The sequence below is a fragment of the Corvus cornix genome, chromosome 7 (assembly GCF_000738735.6).
Source record: "Corvus cornix cornix isolate S_Up_H32 chromosome 7, ASM73873v5, whole genome shotgun sequence".
Lineage (NCBI taxonomy): Eukaryota > Metazoa > Chordata > Aves > Passeriformes > Corvidae > Corvus > Corvus cornix.
Window position 1 is genome coordinate 24,928,183 of NC_046337.1, and position 22,707 is coordinate 24,950,889.

The 22,707-nt window shown below is 41.5% G+C and overlaps 3 protein-coding genes across 3 annotated transcripts; all 3 read left to right on the plus strand.

Moving 5' to 3' along the window:
• The first annotated feature begins 583 nt into the window (after positions 1–583).
• On the plus strand, positions 584–11,715 carry C7H2orf80 (chromosome 7 C2orf80 homolog). The gene is made up of 11 exons (XM_019290160.3): positions 584–666; positions 3,200–3,390; positions 3,889–4,053; positions 4,921–5,002; positions 5,476–5,558; positions 5,706–5,793; positions 6,216–6,293; positions 8,611–8,698; positions 9,273–9,391; positions 10,041–10,165; positions 11,577–11,715. Exons 3-10 carry the CDS (start codon positions 4,013–4,015, stop codon positions 10,125–10,127), a joined length of 666 nt encoding a protein of 221 aa, XP_019145705.2. The 5' UTR covers positions 584–666; positions 3,200–3,390; positions 3,889–4,012; the 3' UTR covers positions 10,128–10,165; positions 11,577–11,715.
• LOC120410285 (gamma-crystallin B-like) lies at positions 11,645–21,975 on the plus strand. Its single transcript, XM_039555083.1, is given in 4 exon segments — positions 11,645–11,733; positions 19,905–20,047; positions 20,050–20,186; positions 21,847–21,975. Coding segments are annotated over 3 exon segments (354 nt in total). The 5' UTR covers positions 11,645–11,733; positions 19,905–19,959.
• Positions 12,756–16,053, plus strand: LOC104694153 (gamma-crystallin D). The gene is given in 6 exon segments (XM_039555081.1): positions 12,756–12,775; positions 14,555–14,667; positions 14,670–14,733; positions 15,810–15,943; positions 15,946–16,013; positions 16,015–16,053. Coding segments are annotated over 6 exon segments (438 nt in total).
• Positions 21,976–22,707: the final 732 nt, after the last annotated feature.

Genomic DNA, 22,707 nt, shown 5'->3' on the forward strand with positions numbered 1-22,707 from the left:
AATGCCGCGGCTCGGCAGACGGCCCGCCCCTCGCTCCGCCCCGCGGGACGGCGGCGGGGAGCGGCCACTTCTGTACGCCGGCGCCGGGGCTGGGGAGGACGGGTCAGCTCCCCCGCCTCACAGGGAACGCGGCTCCGAAAAGCGCCTTCACGGCCGCCGCGGCCCCGAAATGCGCCTTCACGGCCGTCGCGGCCCTGCTGCCCTTCTGGCTGGTAGAGCCCAACTTGGAGGCGCTGCTGCCGCCACCTGCCCCGGCCGCACAGAGCTAAACCGCTCCTGGAATGCCCCAGAAAAGGCCGAGAGTTCTTCTGAAGGACGTATCTCACCCAAAAATTAGGGTTTGCCATTTTCACCCGTGAGAAAGAAAGTTAAATGTGACCATTCCAATGAATTACTTTTCTTCTTATGTGCTTTACACTTCAGTCCAAGTTAATGCATTGTTTTCCAGATATCCTTGAATTTGCCCTCAAGAAGCTGACATTATGTGTGCTGGTATGGTGATGTTAAATATTTTAAGGAAACGACACATACAGGAGAAGCAGCCAAATATTTTGAAAATCAATTTACAGTGGAGGTCCCAAGGCTGCCAAAGCTGCTGAAAACATGTCTGTTGTCCGAAAATGGGTTCTTTTACCTGCTGTGCAAGAGTCCGATCCCCACAGAGAGGTGAGGTATTTGATTTTTGTACAGCTCTGCATAGAAAGGAGTGCTGAGTGTCAAATCCACTAAGCCAGCACAATGACTATCAAAAACGATCGCTATTCATACAGTTTAGTAAACAAAGGCATTAATATTCATTGGCTACAAGTTACATAGTTCTCTGATTAATTAGTATTCTATCTACTGTTACAGTCTATGTGTTTAGTCTCTCTTCTTTTGAGTTGGTGAGTTTCGTAAGTTGGGGGTCACAATCTCTCCTTGCCAGAATTACCTTCTAGCTACTTGGGACTGACTTAGCACAGTTGCCGAGTTGGCTTTGTTAGTTTCTCCCTTATCTTAGGAGTTCTGCCAAATGTCCTTGTGGCTTGTAAATTCTGCATTCTTTGCTTCCATTATCACTAGTACAGACTTCTCCCCAAACTTCATTAACGTCCCTTTGGAGCTGAGATTATTGAAACATCTCAAGCTTTAAACTTCAGCAAGCAATTCTACTGACAAGTAATTTATCTTTCTAACACCTGAACATCATACCTGCTGCCATAGGCAAAGGTAGTCCTTTGCAAGAGTCCTAAATCATACTCCTATTTTATGAGGTATTTGTTAATACATTAGCTGATGAGCATTAAATAATGGCAATTATTAAATATATTTATTCATTCCAACCTAATTAAATAGCAGATTGAAAAAACACCCTCCATACCTGCCCTGAAAATCAGACTTGCAGTAGGTAACAATTCTGCAGGCACACAGACCTGCCTGTTGCTTTAGTTCTTGCTCTAGGGAAACAGACTGTCATTAAATGTGCTATGGGTAGGGGAAAAAGATGTAAGTATCCTCTAAGACATATTCTATGTTCCATGTGTGACAAATTCCACACTTTGGGGGCCTAAATTTTCTCTACTAAGTTTATTGAGCATACTGGTCAGCAGATTAAATTTAAAAATTGGCTTCTTAGAACCAGAGACCCTTTTCCACACAGCTCTATTTAAACAGTGGAAATCTTTGCCAGGAGATATTGGAGATGTCATTACTCAAAATTTCAACATCACTTATTCAGAAAGTGATTGAACAAATTTGTAGAAGTTAAAAACAAGCAAGAGCTATTAACTGCCAAGGCAACTCTTTTTACTCAAGAAGGTCCTGAATTGGAGAACTGAGAAATACACTAAGAAAGTTTGATGCTTGCTGGCACAGTTCTCCCATCTCTTCCTCAGGCATCCACTAGTGAATGTTATTTATCTCTACCAGGGAAGAGCACAAACACAGCAGCCTCCCCTGCCTTGTAGTGATACAGAAGCATTTCTTGCTTTGGGGAAAATGGCAGGGGTCAGCTCACCCAAGGACTAGGGACCAGACTCATTTCAGTAAAGTCCCTTTCTTCATCAGGGTATCATTTTTTCCACACAACAGGAGAGGGGTTGGCAGGACTTTGGGTCAGTCCTGGCATGGCTACGTTCACTTTGTGAAGGTCACTTTTCCCTCTTGCCTGGCCATATCAGCAGATAAGCCCTGGGTGGGTGTAACTGGTGGAGTTCCACCTGGCAGGCAGTAGATCTGTGTTTCTCAGAGCAAACAAGCAGCAGCTCTACTGCAGACATGTTTGCCATGATGCCTGCAAGGAGGATGCTTTCAGAAATCAAATCCAACTTGATCAGAAGCTCCTCAGCTGGATTGAAAGGTGGGGAAGTACTAAGTTTGGTGCTCCTTTTCCCATAAAATAAATGAGAAAGGCAAATGAAATAAGGAAGAGAAAGCACAGCACAAACTCTATAAATGCCTAGTAGATTTCTTCCTGCAGAACATCTATGTCTCATGATAATACATTTCCTTTTACGTTTTCTTAGGCCATCACAAAGAGAGGCAACATTATGATGATGTCTCATAAACCGATTCCTGTTTCACTAGGAAATCATTTAATAACAGAAGTACATTTCTAAGGAGGGGGATGGCTCATTCATTCAGAAATACAGCCTGCAAACCTTCCTAATCTACAAAATCCCATAGCCTCTCACTGACTTGCTAGCCATCATGATAGATTGGCAACCATCCGCAATCCCATGAAAGATGTGCCCTGCATCCCTTGAAAGGACAACAGTGGGGTTTAGAACAGCATGTTGGGATTTCTTGACTGTTAGAATTTCTCCCAATACTGTAAGCAAAAACATAACACTGAAGAAAGAACAAGTAGCCGGGATCCTTGCTATATGCCACAAACACTGCAAGTGGAACCCTAGATGGGCTCTTGGGAGGTATCAGGTCTAGTTTTTCATTGTTCCATTTGGTAGAATGCTGAAACAGTAGTAGAAGTTGGTAGCTTCATTTACAAGTAATTAGATCCATCAGAAAACCCAGTGAATAGTCTCTGCCTCCCTTGTTAGCAAGTCTGCTATGTTTCCAACCAGCCACTCAGCAGTGAAACTCAATGCCTAGGAGTGTATTAGGATCATCCAACTTGAAACTGATAACACAAGCTGAAAGTTTAACCTCTTCTCTGTGGTGGTTTTGATTTGCTTTTTTTTCTTTTAATTTCTCTCACCAGCATTGTTTCTAAGCAACATGAGAAAGCAGCTGTCCTGCATGAAGCCAAAGCCTAATTTCCCTGGCACACAAACTGAGAGGCAGAGGCAAGAAAGGAACAGCAACATCAAGAGGGAATTCTTCTTCAGAAATACCTGAAGTCAGAGAGGCTCCAAACCCAGATCCTGGAGCATATGGCAAGAGTTCACACAGGTAGAGCATGATTTCTTCTGTACATTTATGAGAGAGAGAAAAGGGGACAATATTCATTAACAGCTGTATGTATCGTGGAGCAGAGCATGCACTTTGATGTTACAATAAGTTGGTGGACCAAGTGCTGGCTTCTCTCTTTGCTGTAACTCCATCTCTTACATCCTGTCTTCTTCCCAGTCCATCCCCTCTTTCTACCCCATAGATCTGATTAATAGACACAGAGTAGGGAGAGGAAGCCATTGCTAAGAAACTTGGAAGTGGCAGCAGGTCAAAAGATGGCATTATATGAGAGAATATACATCACTGATGGGGAAGCAAGCAAGCTGCAAGCTGATGCTCAAGGCTGATGCTCATCTTAAATGGGCTCATTCTGTCCATTTCCCACTACCAAACTCCTTACCCTCACTTTCATTACTGTGCATGTTGTCTTATTTCTTGATTAAATTTTTCTCAGTTCCTATTTTAATCCTACCTTGGGTTTTGGTTATATTTTTGTAGGTGGTCTCCAAGTGTCCCACTCTCTTTACTTGTGATTAAGAGAATCACTGACAGAGATACTTTGTAGGATGCACTTTTCTCTCTCCTAGATCCATTGAGTTTATGTTACAATGAAAAATAGAATATGGAAAAAAAACTCCTGAAGAAAGAGATTGAAAAACTCCTGTAAGTAGTAGCTACCCACAATTGCTTTCACTGCACTTGAGATTACACTTGTTTTCATTGCAAAGGGTTGTAAAATGTAAGTGGATGACAACTCTCAAACCTTAGTTTTCTCTTGCTGGAAAGCATGAACAAACTTCATTTGACATGCTCTTCATTTTGTTACATTCAGGCTGCAGTGGGAGACCTGACTGCACAGGGGACAGTAGAGATGTGACAGCCCAGAGCTTGCTCAGTGAGAGCAACCAGTGTAGTGCAGAGTTCATCCCTTGCAATGCATCCAGGGCAGCTGCTGTCTGTAAGAGGTCTCCTAGCTCATGCAGCAGCATCTCATGCTCTTCAGTGCAGGATTGCCCAGCAGACAACTCCTAGGGGATGTAAGCAGTATTCCCTCTATTCCACACAAGTCCTGTGTCCATCTGCCCTAGGAATGCTTGCATGGATCAGTAGTACTTCGTCTGAGGAAAGGTTACAGAATCAGGCCTCCCCTGAATGAGAAGGACAAGCACCAGTGAAGGATCTCTTTCATTCTCTGGACTGTACAGTGAAATTCTTCTGTTCTGTTCAGACTTAAAGTCTATCCCCAGACTTTAAGTAATTGTTTCATATGTGCACTTCTTCCCCTATTTTGAAGCCTTTGGAGAAGATAGCAGTGGGGTTTGAGAGAAGGTAAGATTAGCAGAGATGCAAACAACTAACAATTTTCCTACTTGGGAACTGTTTGTGAGAGATCCTGCAGCAGATTCCTAGCCCTGAATCGTAGCAAATTTAGCCTCAGTCTTGCACTAGCTTTAGAGTCATCTATTACATTTCCTATGCACTGGTTTGCTTAGAAACAGATGTAATTCAGAGTTGTTTCCTTGCTTTAAGGAGAGATTATGTTGGCATCAGACTACGAGAAAATGGATTTGATCCAAGAGGACAAAGGCACTCCACCTTTCTAGATGACATGGTAATCACCAGACTTCTAATTCCTATCCTCTTTAACTGCAGGGCTACTGCTAACTCTGAAAGATGGCTGCTTGGTACAGCTAAATAACCTGTCCCTAAAGTGGTCAATAAAAGGCCATTATGGAAAAGAATACCTAAAGAAATTGGCTGTGAATAGCATCCTGGTGTAGTGTATCCAAGATAATTAAAGATTTTGTTTATTTTTTAGCAAGGAAAAGCTCATTTGCAGAAAGCATTTGATACAGTTAAGTCAACTAACCAGAGGTTATTCTTCACAGACCAAAGCTGTTTGTGCATAAGAAAACAGTTGTCCTGTGTGTGTTTAAAATACCTCAGACCTCCTCGAGTATCTTACAACATATGAGGTACCCAGTGTAGTTACAGCTCATGTTTCCCTACATTACTGTAGTCTCTCTGTCTTCAGTCAAGCAATTACAGTCGAACAAACCACATAAGGTTCTTCTGTCTTTCTAGGTCCATTACAACTTAGCCCTCAGTGTTGCTTTGATGTGGTTAAGTGACTCCAATGCTCAGACTCCACTGACAAGAGAGAAATTGTGAGTATTGCAAAGCCAAGATCTTGCTGTTGCAGTGGGTTACACCAGAGTGAAGATGGAGTAAAAGCAGCTGTGAATTGAGCTCAGGACTACTTTTTGTATTTATAATACCAGGCTAACAATCTTCTTGTTCAAAACACCATACAGGAATTTTGCAGCTCGCAACCAATACACATATCCCAATCGAATTGAGAGAGAAGCTATGATACTATCTTCATATGCTGGAATACTAATGGTAAGAGGACAAGAAAGATGGCAGTATCTTTTATCCTATGGCAGATAGAATAGAAACACTCTTCATACCTAGAATGTCTTTGTTCATTGAAAGCACAGTATACAGACAGTGCAAATATTACAAATTCATCTCATTTTTATTAAGCAGCCATGAAGTTTTGCTCAGCCTTAGAAAACAAAACACGCAGTTTCAGTAGGTGGTCCTGTGCACGTGTACACGTTACTTAACTTGTCTCTGCCAAGCGCAAAATGGCAAGCAAGTTTCAGGACCAGATCAATGCATCTGTACTAGCAATATGAAACAGTACCAAGAGCTCATGTGAGAGCTGTTTTAGAGAAGGGGATATGAGCTTGATTTCATTCATTCACTTGAAAGAATACTACTTCTGAGAGCTGAACCTCTCTTCTAACCTGTCTTCACAGAACAGCATTTCTGTAGAAGAGATCTTTGAGATTTACAGAATGAAGCCCTCAGCAACACACTGGCAGAGCTCTGCAAAAGTGAGCAACTAGTTTTTTCTGCACATCTGTAAAAATGAAGTTATCCTGTAATATCTGTGCCTTTAAAACATATGTTACATTTTAAACTGAAGTAATTAGCTTTTTACCCCATTAGTAATAGCAAATGAGTTCCAACATTCTCTTAGAGCAAAAAGCCAAACTATTTACCACCTCCTCCTCTGCCTTTGTACACAGTGTACCAGGGAGAGGAAAGAAGAGGGCAGTCCAATTACTGACATCCACACTGAGATGTAACCTATCTCCTGAACCTTTGCCACAATGGTTTACAGAGATGCATTCCCACCACTATGTTCTAATTACCACTAGTGTGGAGTGGGGAAAAAGGCTGTGCAGGGCTGGGGAGATACTGCCTTCTTCACAAGGGCCTTGCCTCTGTTCAAAGCAAGTTTCTCTAGCAGTATCACTTTAGTCATATAATTGCCCTTTAAAAAGTAGGAGAGGTATTAGAATCTTTAATTCGTGACTCAAGGCACAAGAAAGTGTTCTGTATGACCCAGCTCCATAATGAAAAAGCATCTGGAATATATAGATTGTTTTTTCAGTAACATATAATTTATTGACATTTCCTAAGCAACTATTAAAAGTTGATGTGAAATTGTAGTCAGACTGTAACAGATGATTCACATGTAATTCACAGTGTTTCTGGTGCACTTTATTTTACTTTTTTTCCTAATCTCAGACATGCTTAGCTGTAATATTAATGACAGACTGACACCCAGTGTCCAGAAAGTGCTAGAGCTCATTCCAGCTCACAGTTACATGCACCAGAATAGCCTTGGCTGTAACCTCTCTTAGTTGAATTCTTCCACGTCAAGAACTAGAAATGTCACTAGTTGTGATGTAGGGGCAATTCACAATATGTTATTTAGAAGGAGGGATCTTCCTCTTTGCTCCTGGGATAAGTGGGTGAATCAACTGTCCCTCCTTTTGCTGTGAATGTTACACTGTATATTCTTACAGTCTTGCTTCTTATGGACAGGAATACTTTTCTTGATGAATTTCCAACCCAGGATGTTTTTAGAAATCTCTGTTTTGAGTGCTCACCATACACTGCAGAGGAGCAATGTTTTCTTGAAAGGTTTCCAGCTAGCTACTCATGCTGTTGCCCGTGGTGGAGTGTTTGAGTTTGCATTTGGGTTTTGGTGGGTTTATTCCTTTGGGAGGAGGAGAGGTGGGGTTTTTTAAGCTTTGATTTATATTCTGATGTTACACAAGCAGAGACAAAGAAAGAACACAAACAGTATTTCTGCTCAGCTCATGTTACTGTCCACTTGCTAGATCTTGTCCCTTGTGGACTCAGAGATATTTCCTTAATGTTCACAAGGTAGCAAAGTTACAAAATTTTCTGAAGAAGGAGATAAGCCATTGTTATCAGGCTCTTCAGTTTCTGTTTCAGCCATCAACACTGCTTCATTTTAATCATGGGCTAAAGATCATTTCCACTCTATGAGAAAGGAATGGAAATGCTTTGATGAGCTGGGAAACTAAGGATACTTTATTTTGCCAAGTCCTAATTCATTTAAGAGATTACATCTACGTTTTAAATTGACAATAACTCTTGGAACTCAGCTTATGCTTCCTTAAGAGTCCTAGACTCAAAGAGCTAGAATCCAGCCCATCTGAAAATTCAGTCTCTGTGGGTTTTTTTTCCCACTGAAGTAAACTGATGGAGATTCCTGTTACCCCTTTTCAGTTTTGAAGCCTTGGCTTAAATCTCCTTGAAAATCATGTGCTAGCTTTATCAAGATGTATAGATACTTAGGGAGCCCAGGTCACACCCTCATGGCAGTTCAGATGGGCATTATAAATGGTGCTCATTTATCCACCAGGACTGCTGAAGCAGTTGTCTGTGGATGCTAAAAAGCAGGAGCAGAGGAATTTTCCAGCTGCTGAAGCATTTGTGAAGTTTTTCTTTCTCATGTTTTAGCTGAGAAACAGTGAAAGACTTCTGCAAACTAACTCTCTATCTTGCACCTGCAAGGTCTTGTTTTGGTTCACTGAAGAAAATATTTTGAAATGGGTGGTTATACCGCTCAGCCACTCACTTTTGTTGGTGACTAGCCAATGGGCCAGACATGTAATTTTTCTTTTGTGATCCATGCTATAAAAAGATGGGTTTTGGCATTAAAAGGGTGGGCTTCGACCATCTTCTCTGACCTGAATTTATGTCGTTTTTTGCCGTCCCTGTGCGCAACAGCAACAGTTATCTTAGCTTCTGCTGACCAGAAGAGTGTGCCCATTGTCTTAGCACGTAGTTTCTGCAGGTATATGAGTCTATGAATTGTTGCCCTTTCAGGACCACTGGATTCAACCTTTCAAGATTTCCCTGCATCCATTTGCCATGCTGACTGCCCCTGAAGCTGCAGAGCATGCCCGGAAGCAAAGTAAGCACATTTCACCCCAACTCCTACAAGGCCGGGGCAAGGGAACGCCAGGCAGCAGGACCTGGCTCAGCAGAGCCACCAAGTTGCAGCCTGCTGAGCACCAACAGCTGCACATGGAAAGGATGGTGTAAACCTTGGCCTATTCTCTTGGGAGGGGATAGGGAGGGATGTAGAGGTGTTTAGTCATTGTAGCCTAAAAATGGCGTCTAGCTCAGGCTACTGAAATTCATGACAAAAGGTGCATTTTCCTCAAGTAGAGGAAAGATTACATGTTTCCAATAGAATCAGCCTTTATGTCTGTCAGTCATTTGCTTGCTTTTAAGCTTGGACTAATACTAGAAGTTTTGCAAAGGTCAGTTTTGCTACTGGCCAGTGAGAGCCACCTACAGCTTGCCTGTTTCTTTTCCAAGTGCAGCAATAATGAGAGTAACTTCAGGAGCATTAAAGAATTTGAAGCCAGAACCTCTTACCTGCAACCATGTGTTGCAAGTGAGCCCATGCAGTAGGTCTGTAAACCAGCCTGGTGGCACTCAGTAAGCCCAAGATGATACGAGGCTCTCTCTCCCCCCCAAAGGCGTCAAGTACCAGACACCAAAAGCACATCTAAAGCAAGGCCCTCGTTCAGCAAGGAGAGCTAAAAAGGACCACAAGCAACTGGACACACTGACCAGAAGAAAGCAACAGGATGACAAAGTAGGTCTGGAGAATTCACACAGGCCAGTAAAAAGAGTTTTTGCAACACTATCATGGAATGTCCATCTTGTCTACCCTTCTCGGCTCTCTTTAGCACGAGATGTTTCATAGTAACACTGAAGTGTCAATTCTAAATTGGATGGCACGACATTGGCAGGAGGTGTCACTGGTGAGCTGGAAAGTCGACTCCGGTAATATACACATGGAAAGCATTCTTCTGGCTAATATTCTTGAAAAAAAACCCCAAAGCATTTACTACCATCACTTTTAGGTTAAAAAAAAAAAAAAAAAAAAAAAGGCAAGCCTATTTTAAAGAAATTAGCAAAAAGCCTGACTCCATAAAGAGCCTAGTAATGTCAGATTAGCCTAGCATGTTCATGAAATAGGTTCTGCCTTTCTATTTGTCCATTATTCACTAAAGCCTTTTGTTTACCACTGCTCCACTAAGCAACAGAGCTAAGACAACATTCCAGCAGCAGGGCTGGATTTGCGGATCTAGAGTAAGGGGGCTCCCCCACAGCCCTGAGTTCAGCGTGCCTCACATGTGACACAGCAGGAGGCAAGCTGATCTGTCGTGCACTCCCCATCTCTCCTGATGGATTCAGCCCTGCCTGCTGTGCTTGCGCTTATTAACATTTGCATCCTGCAGGGAGCTACAGAAGCAAAACAAGGAATCTCTCCAAGGAAGCCTGGAACAAACTCAAAAGTGAGGAAAGCAAATGAAGCAAAGACATAGCAAAGATCTAAGACTTCATGTACCTCACTTAGTTGTAGGTGAGCTAACTGATGTCTTCTACATTAGCTTTGGTAATACATTTGCAACTTGTGTTTTGGTTGAGGTTTTGTTTGTTTGTTTTTAAATCTTCACAGCCATTCCTTCCTTTCCACCTTCATATGTTGCATCTAAGACATCCATTCCTCTTCCCTTAGCCACTTCTCTCCTGCTTCCTCCCCCTGCCAGTATGTCGAGAGCTTACATTTTCCCAGTGTATCCCTACCGCTCCTCAATGCACCATGCCCATTTTACAGAGACGATGAGTGGATGCAGCACTTCAGAGGCAGGGAATACACACTTTCCCTTTTCCACAGTGTTTTGCAACTCCCGTACATGATCCAGCATTGGGCAGCATGATGCGGGCTGTGTCTCTCAGCTCTCCCCTTTAACCATCCTGGTTTCTTATTTTGGTAAAGGGCTCAGCTAAAGAAAGAGCATCTCCCTGCAGTGCCAACATAGCACTGAAGTCTATCTTCCTATCCCCATTTGTAGGTCTCTAATGGTTTACCTCTTTTATGTCCATGCTGTGCTGCCTAACAACGCTCCCCATTCCCTAGATGGGCTGTCACTAATCACAGCTCAATACATTCACAAATTACAAATTAACTGGTGAGTCTTTGATTCTTGCAAACAAATTCAGTAGAACCATAGGCAGCAGCCAGTGACAGGACCTGAGCAAATTTTATCCCAACTCAAACAGCATCAATCTGACCCCTTAAAAGCCAAACCAGAGAGAAATTGTATTTTGAAATGAGGTCATTACAAGAGGGGAGGAGGGGATATTGCTGCTGAACCCTTGAGAGAACAATGGTGAGGGGGTGGTTAAGATTAAACAGCTACAGAGATTAACATCTCATGACTGTTTTTTGTTCACTGACCTGTAATAAAATAAACAGTAAGACTAACAAATAGGTGGTTAGCCTTGTTATTCCAGTGCTGTCTTTGCTGTTAAAGTACTGCCATGGTCTTCACTTTTCTTTGGCTGGCTTTATAGATAAAACTGGTGGAGTTAAGAGGAGTAAGCAACAGAAATCTTACTACAGTATGTTATACTTACTATATTATTACTTACTTATTATGCTAATAAGCTTAAACCCAGTGTTTTATTCTCAGAGTGCAAGTACCTGCCCTTTTGCTACTCCCTCCCCTGTTGGCTGGCTGGCATCTGATTGTCTGCACACAAAAATCAAGCCCAGCAGATCAGATGGTTTGCTGCTCACATGTTCAGACAACCAGAATTAGAGACCTGAAAGGTGCTTGTGTGTGCACCACAGGATTGGTGAATCATAGCCTTCTGCTACCTTGATTGGAAATTACTTCTTTCCTGAGCTATATTGTCTCCCAAATGAAAAAAAAGCTCTTTCAGTAACCAGATCAATTAGTCAGAACAACTTCAAACTCTTTCCTCAGCTATGCAGAAAGCAATGGACAGAGTTCAGAGCTCAGATGTGATGCAGAGTCATGAATTTGTTCTACAGGACCCAGAAGAGACTTCTGATCATATGTGCACCGTATGCATACATTTGGTGCCTACCATTGCACTGCAATACTACCCATAGTGGGAAAGGTAAGAGGCCATTCTGGCTCTGTTCTTCCTAGATATCTGGCATCATGGTAAAGGGGCAAGTGGGGAACTGAACAGGGCATTATCTACTTTTCCTTTGGTAATTTAAGAGGAAAATTGTACCCCAGAGGCTCAGTCCAGCAGCAGAACTTGCTGCTGCAATTCATAACCCAGTTTATGACAATGAAATCAGATGGTTTCAGCTGACACTCTTGACTGGACAACACAGCAGCTGAGGCACAGACATACTGTCTGCTGGACAGATATTCTAACTTCTTAGATTGCTCTACACAAGTTTGTGAGTCAGTCTTTACACCACAGCCAGAGTTACTAGAGCACTGCCCATGCAAGCAAGCATAAATTTTCCCCTAATTTCTGCTATAGTACTATTGACTTAAGACATGCCACTACTGATTCTCTAACTAGTCCTGAGAATTCTCACTCATTATAGTAAAGAGCTTTTTCCTAGCCAAATGTCATGTGGAAACATTTAGCATCCATCACAGAATGGGAAAATATCTTTTCTCCCACAGGTTTATCTGTTGGACAAAGATATAACCAATCTGTTCTGAAAAGCACCAATTTTGTCAGGTTGGAATGAATGTAAGTCCACAGGACTATGTATCTTTGAGAGGCAGCTGGCAGCAACAGCAATTACCAAAGCCATGAGAAAATCCGTTTTACTCCATCTCTCTAAAACACTGTTAAAGGTGCTGGCTTCACAAGGGCAGTCATGGTTGGAAGAGCACTCAGAGGTCCTCAAAACAGAAACTAGCCCACACAGGCTGTTATGGAGGTAATCTGCCAGGTACTTCCACACAGGTATTTCCACTGCCAATGCTAACACATCATCCATTTAAGTGAAGCAAGTGTGTGCTGTGGTTGCCAAAGGCATCCAGGACTAGCCTTCATGGGGACTTGCCAGCAGACAAATATCAAGCCCTGAGCAGTGCATTTACAGTAACAGCAGCAATACATCAAATCAAATACAACAGGCAAGCAAACATCATGACAAACCCAACAGGATGAAGGCGGGTGGTCTGAGGTAACACAGTCTGGGAGAAAAGGGCTGAATATACTTAAGAGGACAGAAGGGTATCTAACCTGCTTGGAAATGGTGAGTGCACATTGGCACCTGTCATTTAATATGGATACAGTTAAAAATAACATCAGTGAAGTGGTTTGTGTTAGAAGCCTGTGAAGGGAGAGGTTTCATATTCCCCCCATCCATTTCCCCAGAAGACACTCTTGTCTCTTTCCTTTCTTGCACCAGCACTGAAAGCCCTTTTCTTTGGCCTGAAACCTTGTAAGCAAAGCTGTGCTCCACTAAGTCTCCCAAACTTTGCCCTGCCCTCCCTGCTTACAGCCACAAACACTTCTTTGTTCCACTGGAGGTGGAGACTATGTAGTTGAAAATAGAGCTCTTTTAAGTAAATTAGATCTACGAAGGTGTTCATCTGTGTGCCAAGTTACTAATGGATCATGTTGACAAGGTCTTCACATGCTTGAATGAGTCCCTCCAAATACATGATTAAAAATGTAGTTTTGAAGTGCAGTAGTTTGTTTTGATCTGAAGCCTCACCTACTAGTGATATAAGTAATTTTTATAACGAGCTTTGCATATTCCATGAAGCAGTTTTTAAAAGTCTAAGATTTAGGTGCAAGAAAATGATAATCAGAACAGAACAAGTCAAGGTTTGTTACACCTCTGCACCAAATGGGAAAAAAACAGAGGAAAAGTTCCAAAATGGAGGAATACAGTTTTCTCTAGCCTACTCTCTGTGCTTTAGTGTTAAAGCACTCTGCTTTAGCATTACACAACAATCCTTCTGGGTTCCAGATAGAGAGCAACTTGAGTTTAATGCCATATGCTCCCTTTGAATTTTTAAAACAAGACTTTCAAAGGGAAAAAACTGAACCAAGTGACCCAAACTGATTAACGGTGTTAGTCAGTAATTCAGATACACTGATAAATATCTAGTAAGAACCACTTGATTTCAATCTGTATAGTCTTCCGGGATGCAGCAATTAATCACACACCAGGAAGAGACTGAGACTTTTAATCACTACTTCCTCTTTACACATCTGTGTTAAAAACTGTACACAATAGAAAGGATTAGTAGGCAAAGGCTAACAACACCACGTGAGATGGATTCTTTTCCTGTCTCCAGGATAAAGCTTGTGACAAAGTATTGAAATTGAAGCAAAGTTCATCTGCTGTCACAGAAGGAAAGTTTGCCATAGGACAAACTTGGGCAAGAGGTAATCAATACAGGATGTGGAAGGAGAGGAACAGACCTATACCACAAGCTGCTCAGGTCTGCTGAGTTTGAGAGCTTTCAGGCAAAGGAGGTTCTGTAAAGAACCATTGTTATATACTCATACACATGCTTGTACCTATCTCACATTGGCTCAGATGGACCACATGAAACAGTTAACAGCAGCTCAAAGTGTATTCTACCCCACAGTTACACGATAACTCGCACACAGCATCAAAAAATGCAACACAAAACACAGAAAAAATGAGTCCCCCGTGGTAAATACAATTAACATCATAACTACAATAAAGACAAAACATGTTAAATCCCCACAGCTTAGAATGGTCTCTTTTGTGTTAGTTTTTGCAGATGGGCCATTAGGACTATGGTATATAAAAGCAAACACAATGTCTGCTCACAGCTCTCAACTTTCATCCCAGCAAATTTTCAGAAATGGGAAAGAGAAGTGGAAACCCCACTGTGCCAGTCCCCTGCTCTGACACAGACACCAGGGTGGACTATGACTCTTTGCAAATATGTATTTTGCAGATCATTTTTTAATGAAGACAAGAGCTTCTGGGCCACTGCTGTGAATATAGCAGTGACCACCTCGACCTGCAGCCCTCTGTGAAACAATGCAACTCCTTTAAGGCAAAAAAAGGCTGCTAGATTATTTATGAGAGCCCAGTTACTCAGAACATCATTACCTTTTAAAAAAGAAGAATGATCCTGACTTCCAGAACTGGTTCTGTCTCTTCAATTCCATCAGGTCTTGCCACGTAATACTACAAGGGAGTTCTGCTTAGCAGCACATCACAGTTTAAGAAAGTGCATATAGTTTATCCTTTAAGAATATAGTTACACAGTCTCTCCAAGCGACTTGAGAGACAGGCAAAGTTCAGTAAGGCGATGCAAAGTTTCATTGAAAATGAAGGGAATAATCTGTTTCATATCAAAGCTATTTCCAGGGCCTTTTCATAACTTGAAGATACTAAAAGAAAGTGGAGTGACTGTTCCTAGGTAAAGAATATGTTTACATCACCCAGGGAAGGGCTGGCAGGGCTAGCTGATATAAACGTCTGCTGTGGGCTGATGTACACAACTTGCTTATGACCATACTGTGTTATGATACAGTGATACTTGAACATGTTAAATCAGATTTGCAATGGGTACGGTTTTCCTAACATAAAAGCTGTGTTGGTTAAAATCAGGCAAAGGATTAATGCTTGCCAAGGTACTTCTCTTGTTATTCAGATATACTTTACAGTATAAGCCAAAGCAGCAGGAACACTCCACATCCCCACACTCAAAAAGCTCAGCAGTTTCCCACATGGCAATTGCCTGCACACCAGTGTATAATGGGAGCATATGGAGTAACATGGTAAATGTCTTTTAATAGCATAATTCTGAAATTCATTATTCAGGCCTGGACATAAGTGCCACACATCATCCCCAAATCGCACAAATACATTTGCTCCTATTGTCTTAATACAGAGTCCTTATAAATCCCATTTCTTCAAGTCATAAAGCATCTTCCATTTATTTGCTATCACATACGTGATCATACCCATTTGTTGGCACACCTGAGCTCTTCCCTATGGGTAAGAATTAAACCTTTTCTGTTAGTTTCAAAAGAGTGAATCTTTTTGCAATCCCATCTCCAAAATAGAACACAATTTCTCAAAAATACACATAGAAGCTGGCAATACTCCTTTTCCTGTGTGTCTGTCTTGTTTAGTAACGTCAGAATCAGTTAAACTTCTGTCTTTTTTACATTTTTGCTATTTGCTACTGCAGAATTCTGTTTCCCCTAACATTCAGCTGTATAAAAAAGAAAAGCCCCAAGGTCAAATGTTGGCTCTTGCTGATATTTGTCCCAGGCTATGTCCATCTCCCTGAGATCTGCTCCCTCAATGCTTTAGGTGGCTCTTGTATCTTGTATGAAATACCTAAGTTCAGGGCAGACAGTATTTATTGAAACCTAGGGAATAGAGAAGAATTCTTGACTGTGGTGCAGTAAATGCCAAAAATTGTCTCTTTGCAGAGGCTGGCTGACTCACGCTGAATTACTGCTCTCATACAAAATAAACAGTGAATGCATGCCAAAACCCTGGTTCAAACAAATCTTTCTTCAGTACTACTAACAGATTAAAGTTGTGCAGTCCTGAGGGAAATCTGATTTATTTCACATTTTCAGGGGAGAGGAGGAATAGTTTTAAAATATATTCACCATTATCCAGTGATTCATGATAAGTTTGAACATGGTAAGTTAAGTAAGTGTTTAAGGTCCAACTGCATGTTGCTGGTAAGTATACACTAACCATACCCTGGTAAGTGAAGGGAAAGATCTGATTCTTTCATCTAAGTTCTCTATTTTTACAAGTTTTCAACCTAGGAATAGATTCCAGCCCTATACTTACCAGGGATACTACTTTTTTTCAGCAAAGTTCTGGAGACTTTTGGAAAGAGAAAGCAGTAGAGAGAGCACAGAACTACTAGGACACTCTGCAACCTTATCTAGTATATATTTAATTTTAAATCCCTTCATCTTGGCTTGAAATGGTAGGCTTTGATTTTATTTTGCCTAGCTAACATTCTGATAATGGAGTCCTTGAATAAAACCAAGCAACTTTTACAGCAGTGAGGTGGACTGCTTAAAACTCACATCTCTCCTTGCTAACGTCCAAGACTTCATTTAGCCATTATTTCACACTCACATGACCCCTCAATAACAGCCTGTTAGTGATCCTCACCAGCCTTTCCCTGACAACACTGGAGAGGAAAATAGAACTATTCTTTGCCCTTCTTGTCCTCTCTTTTGTACATGGGACACTATCTCTGCTCTCCTGCCTGTCCTTTACTGCATGTAGGCTGTTCAGCTACTGCAAATGTTTGGTGTACATAAGAACACCATGCTTCAGCCAGAGAGAAATGGAGCATGAACAACTTGGCTCTCAGGGCAGAGGTGTGAAAAAGCGTGTTTCCTCTTGTTCACAAACACCTAATATCATGCATTTATGGGAGCTGCACTGTGTAAGGAATATGTGTGTTAGCATGCTTAGCTAACTCAGATTTGCAAAATAACACAGCAATTCAGGTACAGTATCTGCTTGTCTGCTTAGAACAGGAAATCAAAGTATTTCATTTGTCTTCAGCAGGAATAAATAAAGAAAGAACAGACCAGTTCCCCAGACAGCAATTAACACGTGCTCACTTACTGCAACAAAGTACCTAGTTCAATTTGTGCAATTGAGAACCTTGGCTCTGTAGTGATGTGTAGATTATATGCTGGCATTCCTCTGGTAAAAGGCAAGAACGAACAGAAATAACTATTCAGAGATCAGCGTGATAGGTAGGGTGTCTGGATTCTAGATTCCATTGCATCCTAGAGCTTAGGGGTAGTTAAACTTCTCCAAAGTTTTCCACCTGAGTCAGGGATGGTGGCAGTTCCTAGTTTTTAAGAACCACTGAGAGGCTGCACTTGCTTTTGTTTGCAAATGTTCAGGGAATATCAAGCAGACATTAAGAAATGGTGCTAAAGTAGAGGGACACTGGAAATCCACAGAGCATCCAAGTTTTCACCAACAAGTCTTCTAGGCTCCTGCAGCTTGCTTTATGGTTGGTAGCAGGCACTAGAGCTGCTGGCATGCAGGCTATATTTCTCTACAAAAACACTGCTATTTTCAGATTACTCCTATGCTCAAATTTTTCTGAGGTGCAAAAGCAGTCAATCTCCATGTAAAAGCAGCTGTCATAACAGCGTACTGGCTGAGGGCAGCTGCAACAGATGGAAATAACCACACTCCTCAGACCATGGATACCATTTGTATAACAAGATATCCTGGCTCCAGAGTTTCAGATCAACCCACAGCCCTTCCTGCAGTGCCGTGTTCATCTGTGGCATAGGGTCCTAGGAGCAGGATCCAAGAAGTTGGATGAGTACTGGGAAGACAAATCCACTGAGAGTTTTTATAAAAAGAGACAAAACCTCCTGCTCAGAAAACCTCTTGAGCGAAAAAAAGCTTGAGGTCCTGAAGTTTGAATGAGATATTATGTATATTTGCTTCATATCTACCCTTCCCTCAGTGCCTACTCATGGAAGTTGCTTGACAGATGGCCCATCTGACCTGTGATGGCTGCTTTACTTTTGTTACAATAAGGACTTTACATGTACCTGCCCTACTCAAGTTCAAGGTCTCTCAAGTTCCAAACTTCATTACCAAGTCCAGTGCCCAAAATATTAATCTGTGAAGGACCATGTGGGATCCAAAACACAAACCTGCTCCCCATGGCAAGCATGATCACAGAGAGAACAAAAAAAAGTGTAAGAGTTCTGAGCCTGACAAAGATCTTTGAGAAATGCAAGCACAGGCCTGCACATTGGAGTTGTTCCTGTAAGTGAATTCAATTTGCTTAGCATTAATCATCAGAAAGAAGTTATTTTTGATACAAAGAAAGCATACAGGTGTTCAGAAACAAGACTCAAATCACACTCTTCCCTCAGTCTACTTTCAGTGTTAAAGGGTGCAATTTCCTGGCTGAGGAAGCACCTCCAAGAGAGAGGCTGACAATAGTGATACCATTTACAACACCCATTAGAAGCACAACTAGAGCTGTGTAAAAACAGAATAGCTAAATATTTGTCCCTGAAGTTTTGCAGTTTCATGAAATCACCCTACAAGACTCATAGTGAAAGACATATGCAAGAAAGCCCAAAACAAGTAGCATTTTGGCTGAACAAGAAGCCAGTAAGACAAAATGACCCAAAATTCCTTCACACAGTATGAGCAAGAAACATGAAAATGCACTGCACATGAATGTATTTTGTGAAGGTTGGTTCAAAGGTGGATGTGGAAGGTGAGAAAAGGAAGGCAAGCAGGAGAGAAAAGATGTCACAGTTACACCCTAGCAAAAATAGCAAAGATGAGAACAGCTGAGTGAATGGCACAAACAGCCTAACATGGATATCCAGCTTCTTGTAGGCAAGTGCATTTATACACATCTTTAGATGGACTACCAACAAATTAGCAGAGGGGGAACCTCAAGTGGTTGTTTTATTATCTCTCTGATAAATTTACCAAAGAAAGCCTATTGTGTACTTGAAAGATTTCAAATACTAAAACAGTTACACATAAAAATATTTTGGTTGTGTTTTCTGTCCGGCTAATTTCCCTTTTAGCTTTTCAACTGCTGAGAGAGACCTTAAGTTCGTATCATCTTAGACTTTTAAGATGTCAGGAAAATAAGTTTGAAATAACCTATTTCAAAAAAATCTAAGAAATATCACCAAACAATACCACTGAATTTAAGTATTTCTAACTGGATTTTACTGCTGCTAAGATATAGCAGCCCAGCAGACCTAAATTGCTCAGTGGGCTAACTTGGGTTGGACAGAGGAGTCTTGTTTTGTTACAGTATCTTTAAGACATGTGAAAGCTCCAGCACAATTCAGATGTACGGGGATTATCCCTTTCTTTGTTCTACATTACAGAAGATTTATAGGAACCCAGGACTGGGTGCAGGAGATGGGCACAAAGTTGAATGAATGTGTGATAAAAAGAAGTCATCCACAGAGCTATCAAAGAGCAAATGGGGTTTTTCACTTTCTCCAAATGCTCCCAAAACTTGTCAAAAGGCTGCTAACAGGATACTTTCAGCATGAAATAATGATAAAAGTTGCTTCCCACTTCCAGAGTCCCAAAGGGACATCCACCATTCTCTAATACTAGAGAAAGGAAGACAGCAGTAATGGTCTGCACATCCTATAGAAAATGGATATGAGCTAGTCTTAGGGCTCAGTAGAAGAGTCCCTATAGACCCTTGCAGTCTTTGGATTGCTTTGTACAACCCAGGCAAAACCAAGTCAGCTTTCAAATACTTTCCAGTGTGATTGGGACTACTTTTGTTTTATTGCAGATGTCTTTCTTTGAGGGCTGCTCCTGTGACACCACCACAGACCCGTCAGACCTGCATGCCCACCTCAACTGCTGACAAGGTGGAAACCAGCTGCTGGATGATCTATGAATGTCCCGACTACACAGGCCATCAATACTTCCTGAAGGGGGAGTCTCTTCTGACATCCAGCATTGGGTGGGCTTCAATGACTCCACTAGGTGTTGTTTCATCACAGCAGTTAAGTTTTCCATATTGTCTCCATGTATGTTACTGCTCTCATTAGAATCAGAGCACCACATCCCATTTTGACAGCTCTGGCCTAAGGAACTTCTCCAGGGACCTCTGCAGAGGAGAGGAGTAGTTTTACTACTCACCAAGTTCACCTAATGAGGTTTGGTCTCTCAAAGAGGTAGGTAAGTAAATTTGGATTCTCACCCAAATAAATGGTTGATTAATACTCAAGTGTGGGAGGGGAGGAGTTAATGGTATCAATTTTTAGTTTAATAACATGTCTATTATTTTATATATATAAAAGCACTTCACCAGTCTTCTAAAACCACTCGGGCTCTACATGCTGTACTAAACATCACAAGGACATTCAGTACAGAGCTGAAAACCACATCTCCCATGCCCTAGTCAATGCTCTTATGTCATGACAGGCTTAAAGTTGATGACTACACTACTGCAGAGGCAACCTGACACATCCCATTGTAGAGACACCACCATGTGTTTGAGCCAAACATTAAGGCATATTTGCTTCATGATAGGTTATTTCTGATAGAAATAACCTATAGATAGATCTGTGTTTTTTCTTTCTAGACTCATTCCCTGGAAGGGTTTTACTCAGAGGGGAGAAGTTGCCAAGATGTGAAATATCTCAATACTCACACGTAAGACTAAGGAGTTGAAAATTGGCCCAGGAGTAGGCTCAGTGCTGGAATATGTCCCTCCAATATTCATAAAAAAATTAGTTCATGCATGTTATAAGCCTTATGCACAATTCACAGTTTCCCTGTCCAGTAGAAGCTACATAGATCACCACACAAGTTTCCAGATACATTCCATCTGCATAGGATAATGCAGCTATTTTTTCCACTGATATCCAATTCTGGGCTTCACTTAGCTAAGACAAATTCTGGGGCCAGTTGCTAAAAGCAGTGCACTCTTGTGTCCTTACAAGTGGTAGAGGGAAAGAAGTCACAGGTAAGGAATCTGGGAACAAGATGGACTGAAAGAAAGTTGACTTGGGAGACCAATGAGAAGTATTAAGACGGAAGAAAGAAACTGAGAATTAGTATGGGGGTAGGAAAAAAAAAGCTAAAATTAGGAAGGATACTAAAGTGTTGTTTGGTTTGTTGTGGGTTAGTGTTTCTGGTTTTTTTTTTAATTAACCTGTTGGACATTGCACAGTAGCAGCAATACTCTAGTGTCTATACAACTGCACTCAAGCACCTGCAAAAACTGTATTGCACATTGATGCAAAGCAGCAAGTATTTTTCTATAGCAAATCTTTTCTGTGCTAGATACAAGAGTCAGAGACAGCATTGAAACAGTTTATCATCTCAGTAAATAAAAAGCAAAAAAAACCCACCTGCCCGCTCAAGGCTGTACAAGAAAAATCCAGTTATGATGTCAACATCTGAGAAGATTGAGGACATATGACTGCTGTAGCAATCCAGGTATATCACTGAGTTTATTTTTTTACCTGCATGCAGAGTTGCTAGTTGTCCTAGCAAGTGCAGTTCTGCTCTCTCTGGAACAGAAAGGAGCACTGCTCACAGCACTGGTGCTATAAATTAAGACCCAGTCGCATTTATTCCTGCTAAAGTGACCTTTCTGCACATACTAGTGGCTATTCACTGTCATGTTGCTAGCATCAGTAGCATCTAGCAAGATGTAGTCACCTAGAACTGCCACTTGACATCTTGTTTATCCATGTTTGGATTTGCCTTTGCACTCCCAGGAGCACAGCAGCTTCAGCAGTCTGAGGAATGACTTGAGAAGCAGGATGTTGAAGTTCATGGATAACTGCCCATCTCTCCAAGAGGGCTTTCACTACACAGACATCCAGACTTGTAACATATACAGGTGATTCACCAAATGGGATGCCATGAGTGCCAAAGTTGGATCCTTCCAACAATAGGGGATATTTTCTAACCAGCACTTTCCTACCTGTATGTTTGAAAATAGCATCTTTGGAAAAAAAATATTTCAGATCTTAGAGAAAAAAATTCTTCATTTATGATTATGGAAATCCCAAACGTCACCTGTAATTGAGTTCATGGATTAACTCCATGCTTGCATTGATTATAGGATGTACCTTTCATCTTGAGTTTCTCCACAACAGCAATGGCTTTCACAGAAATATTTCTTCTGTGAGTGCACTGGCAAGTTGACAGCAAACAGTATCACCATGGAAATACTGCATACCAAGCCTCCAGCTGTGAGACTAGATGACTTAAGACAGAGCAAGGCATTTACAGTTTTTATCAAGTTTATCAATAAAAATAATATCTAGCAATGACTATTTGAAATGCTACAGATACCAAAATAAATCTTTCAGTTAGTTATTCACTTCAAGATTAAGAAAAACCCAACAAACAGTCTTGGTGGCCAATAGTTCCTGCTACCATTTGGCATTAAATCCAGATTTCTGCACAGGATTGAATTGCTGCTACTTCCATCTTAAGGCCTACACTATGCCCTTTTGTTTAGCCAGGACCTCACACCATTTGGAGGCATGAACTCATGTTGACCCTCCACAGCACAGAAGTAGCAGCCTTCCCTAGGGTCTGGGGCTAGGAACCAAAAGAGAGACACATTA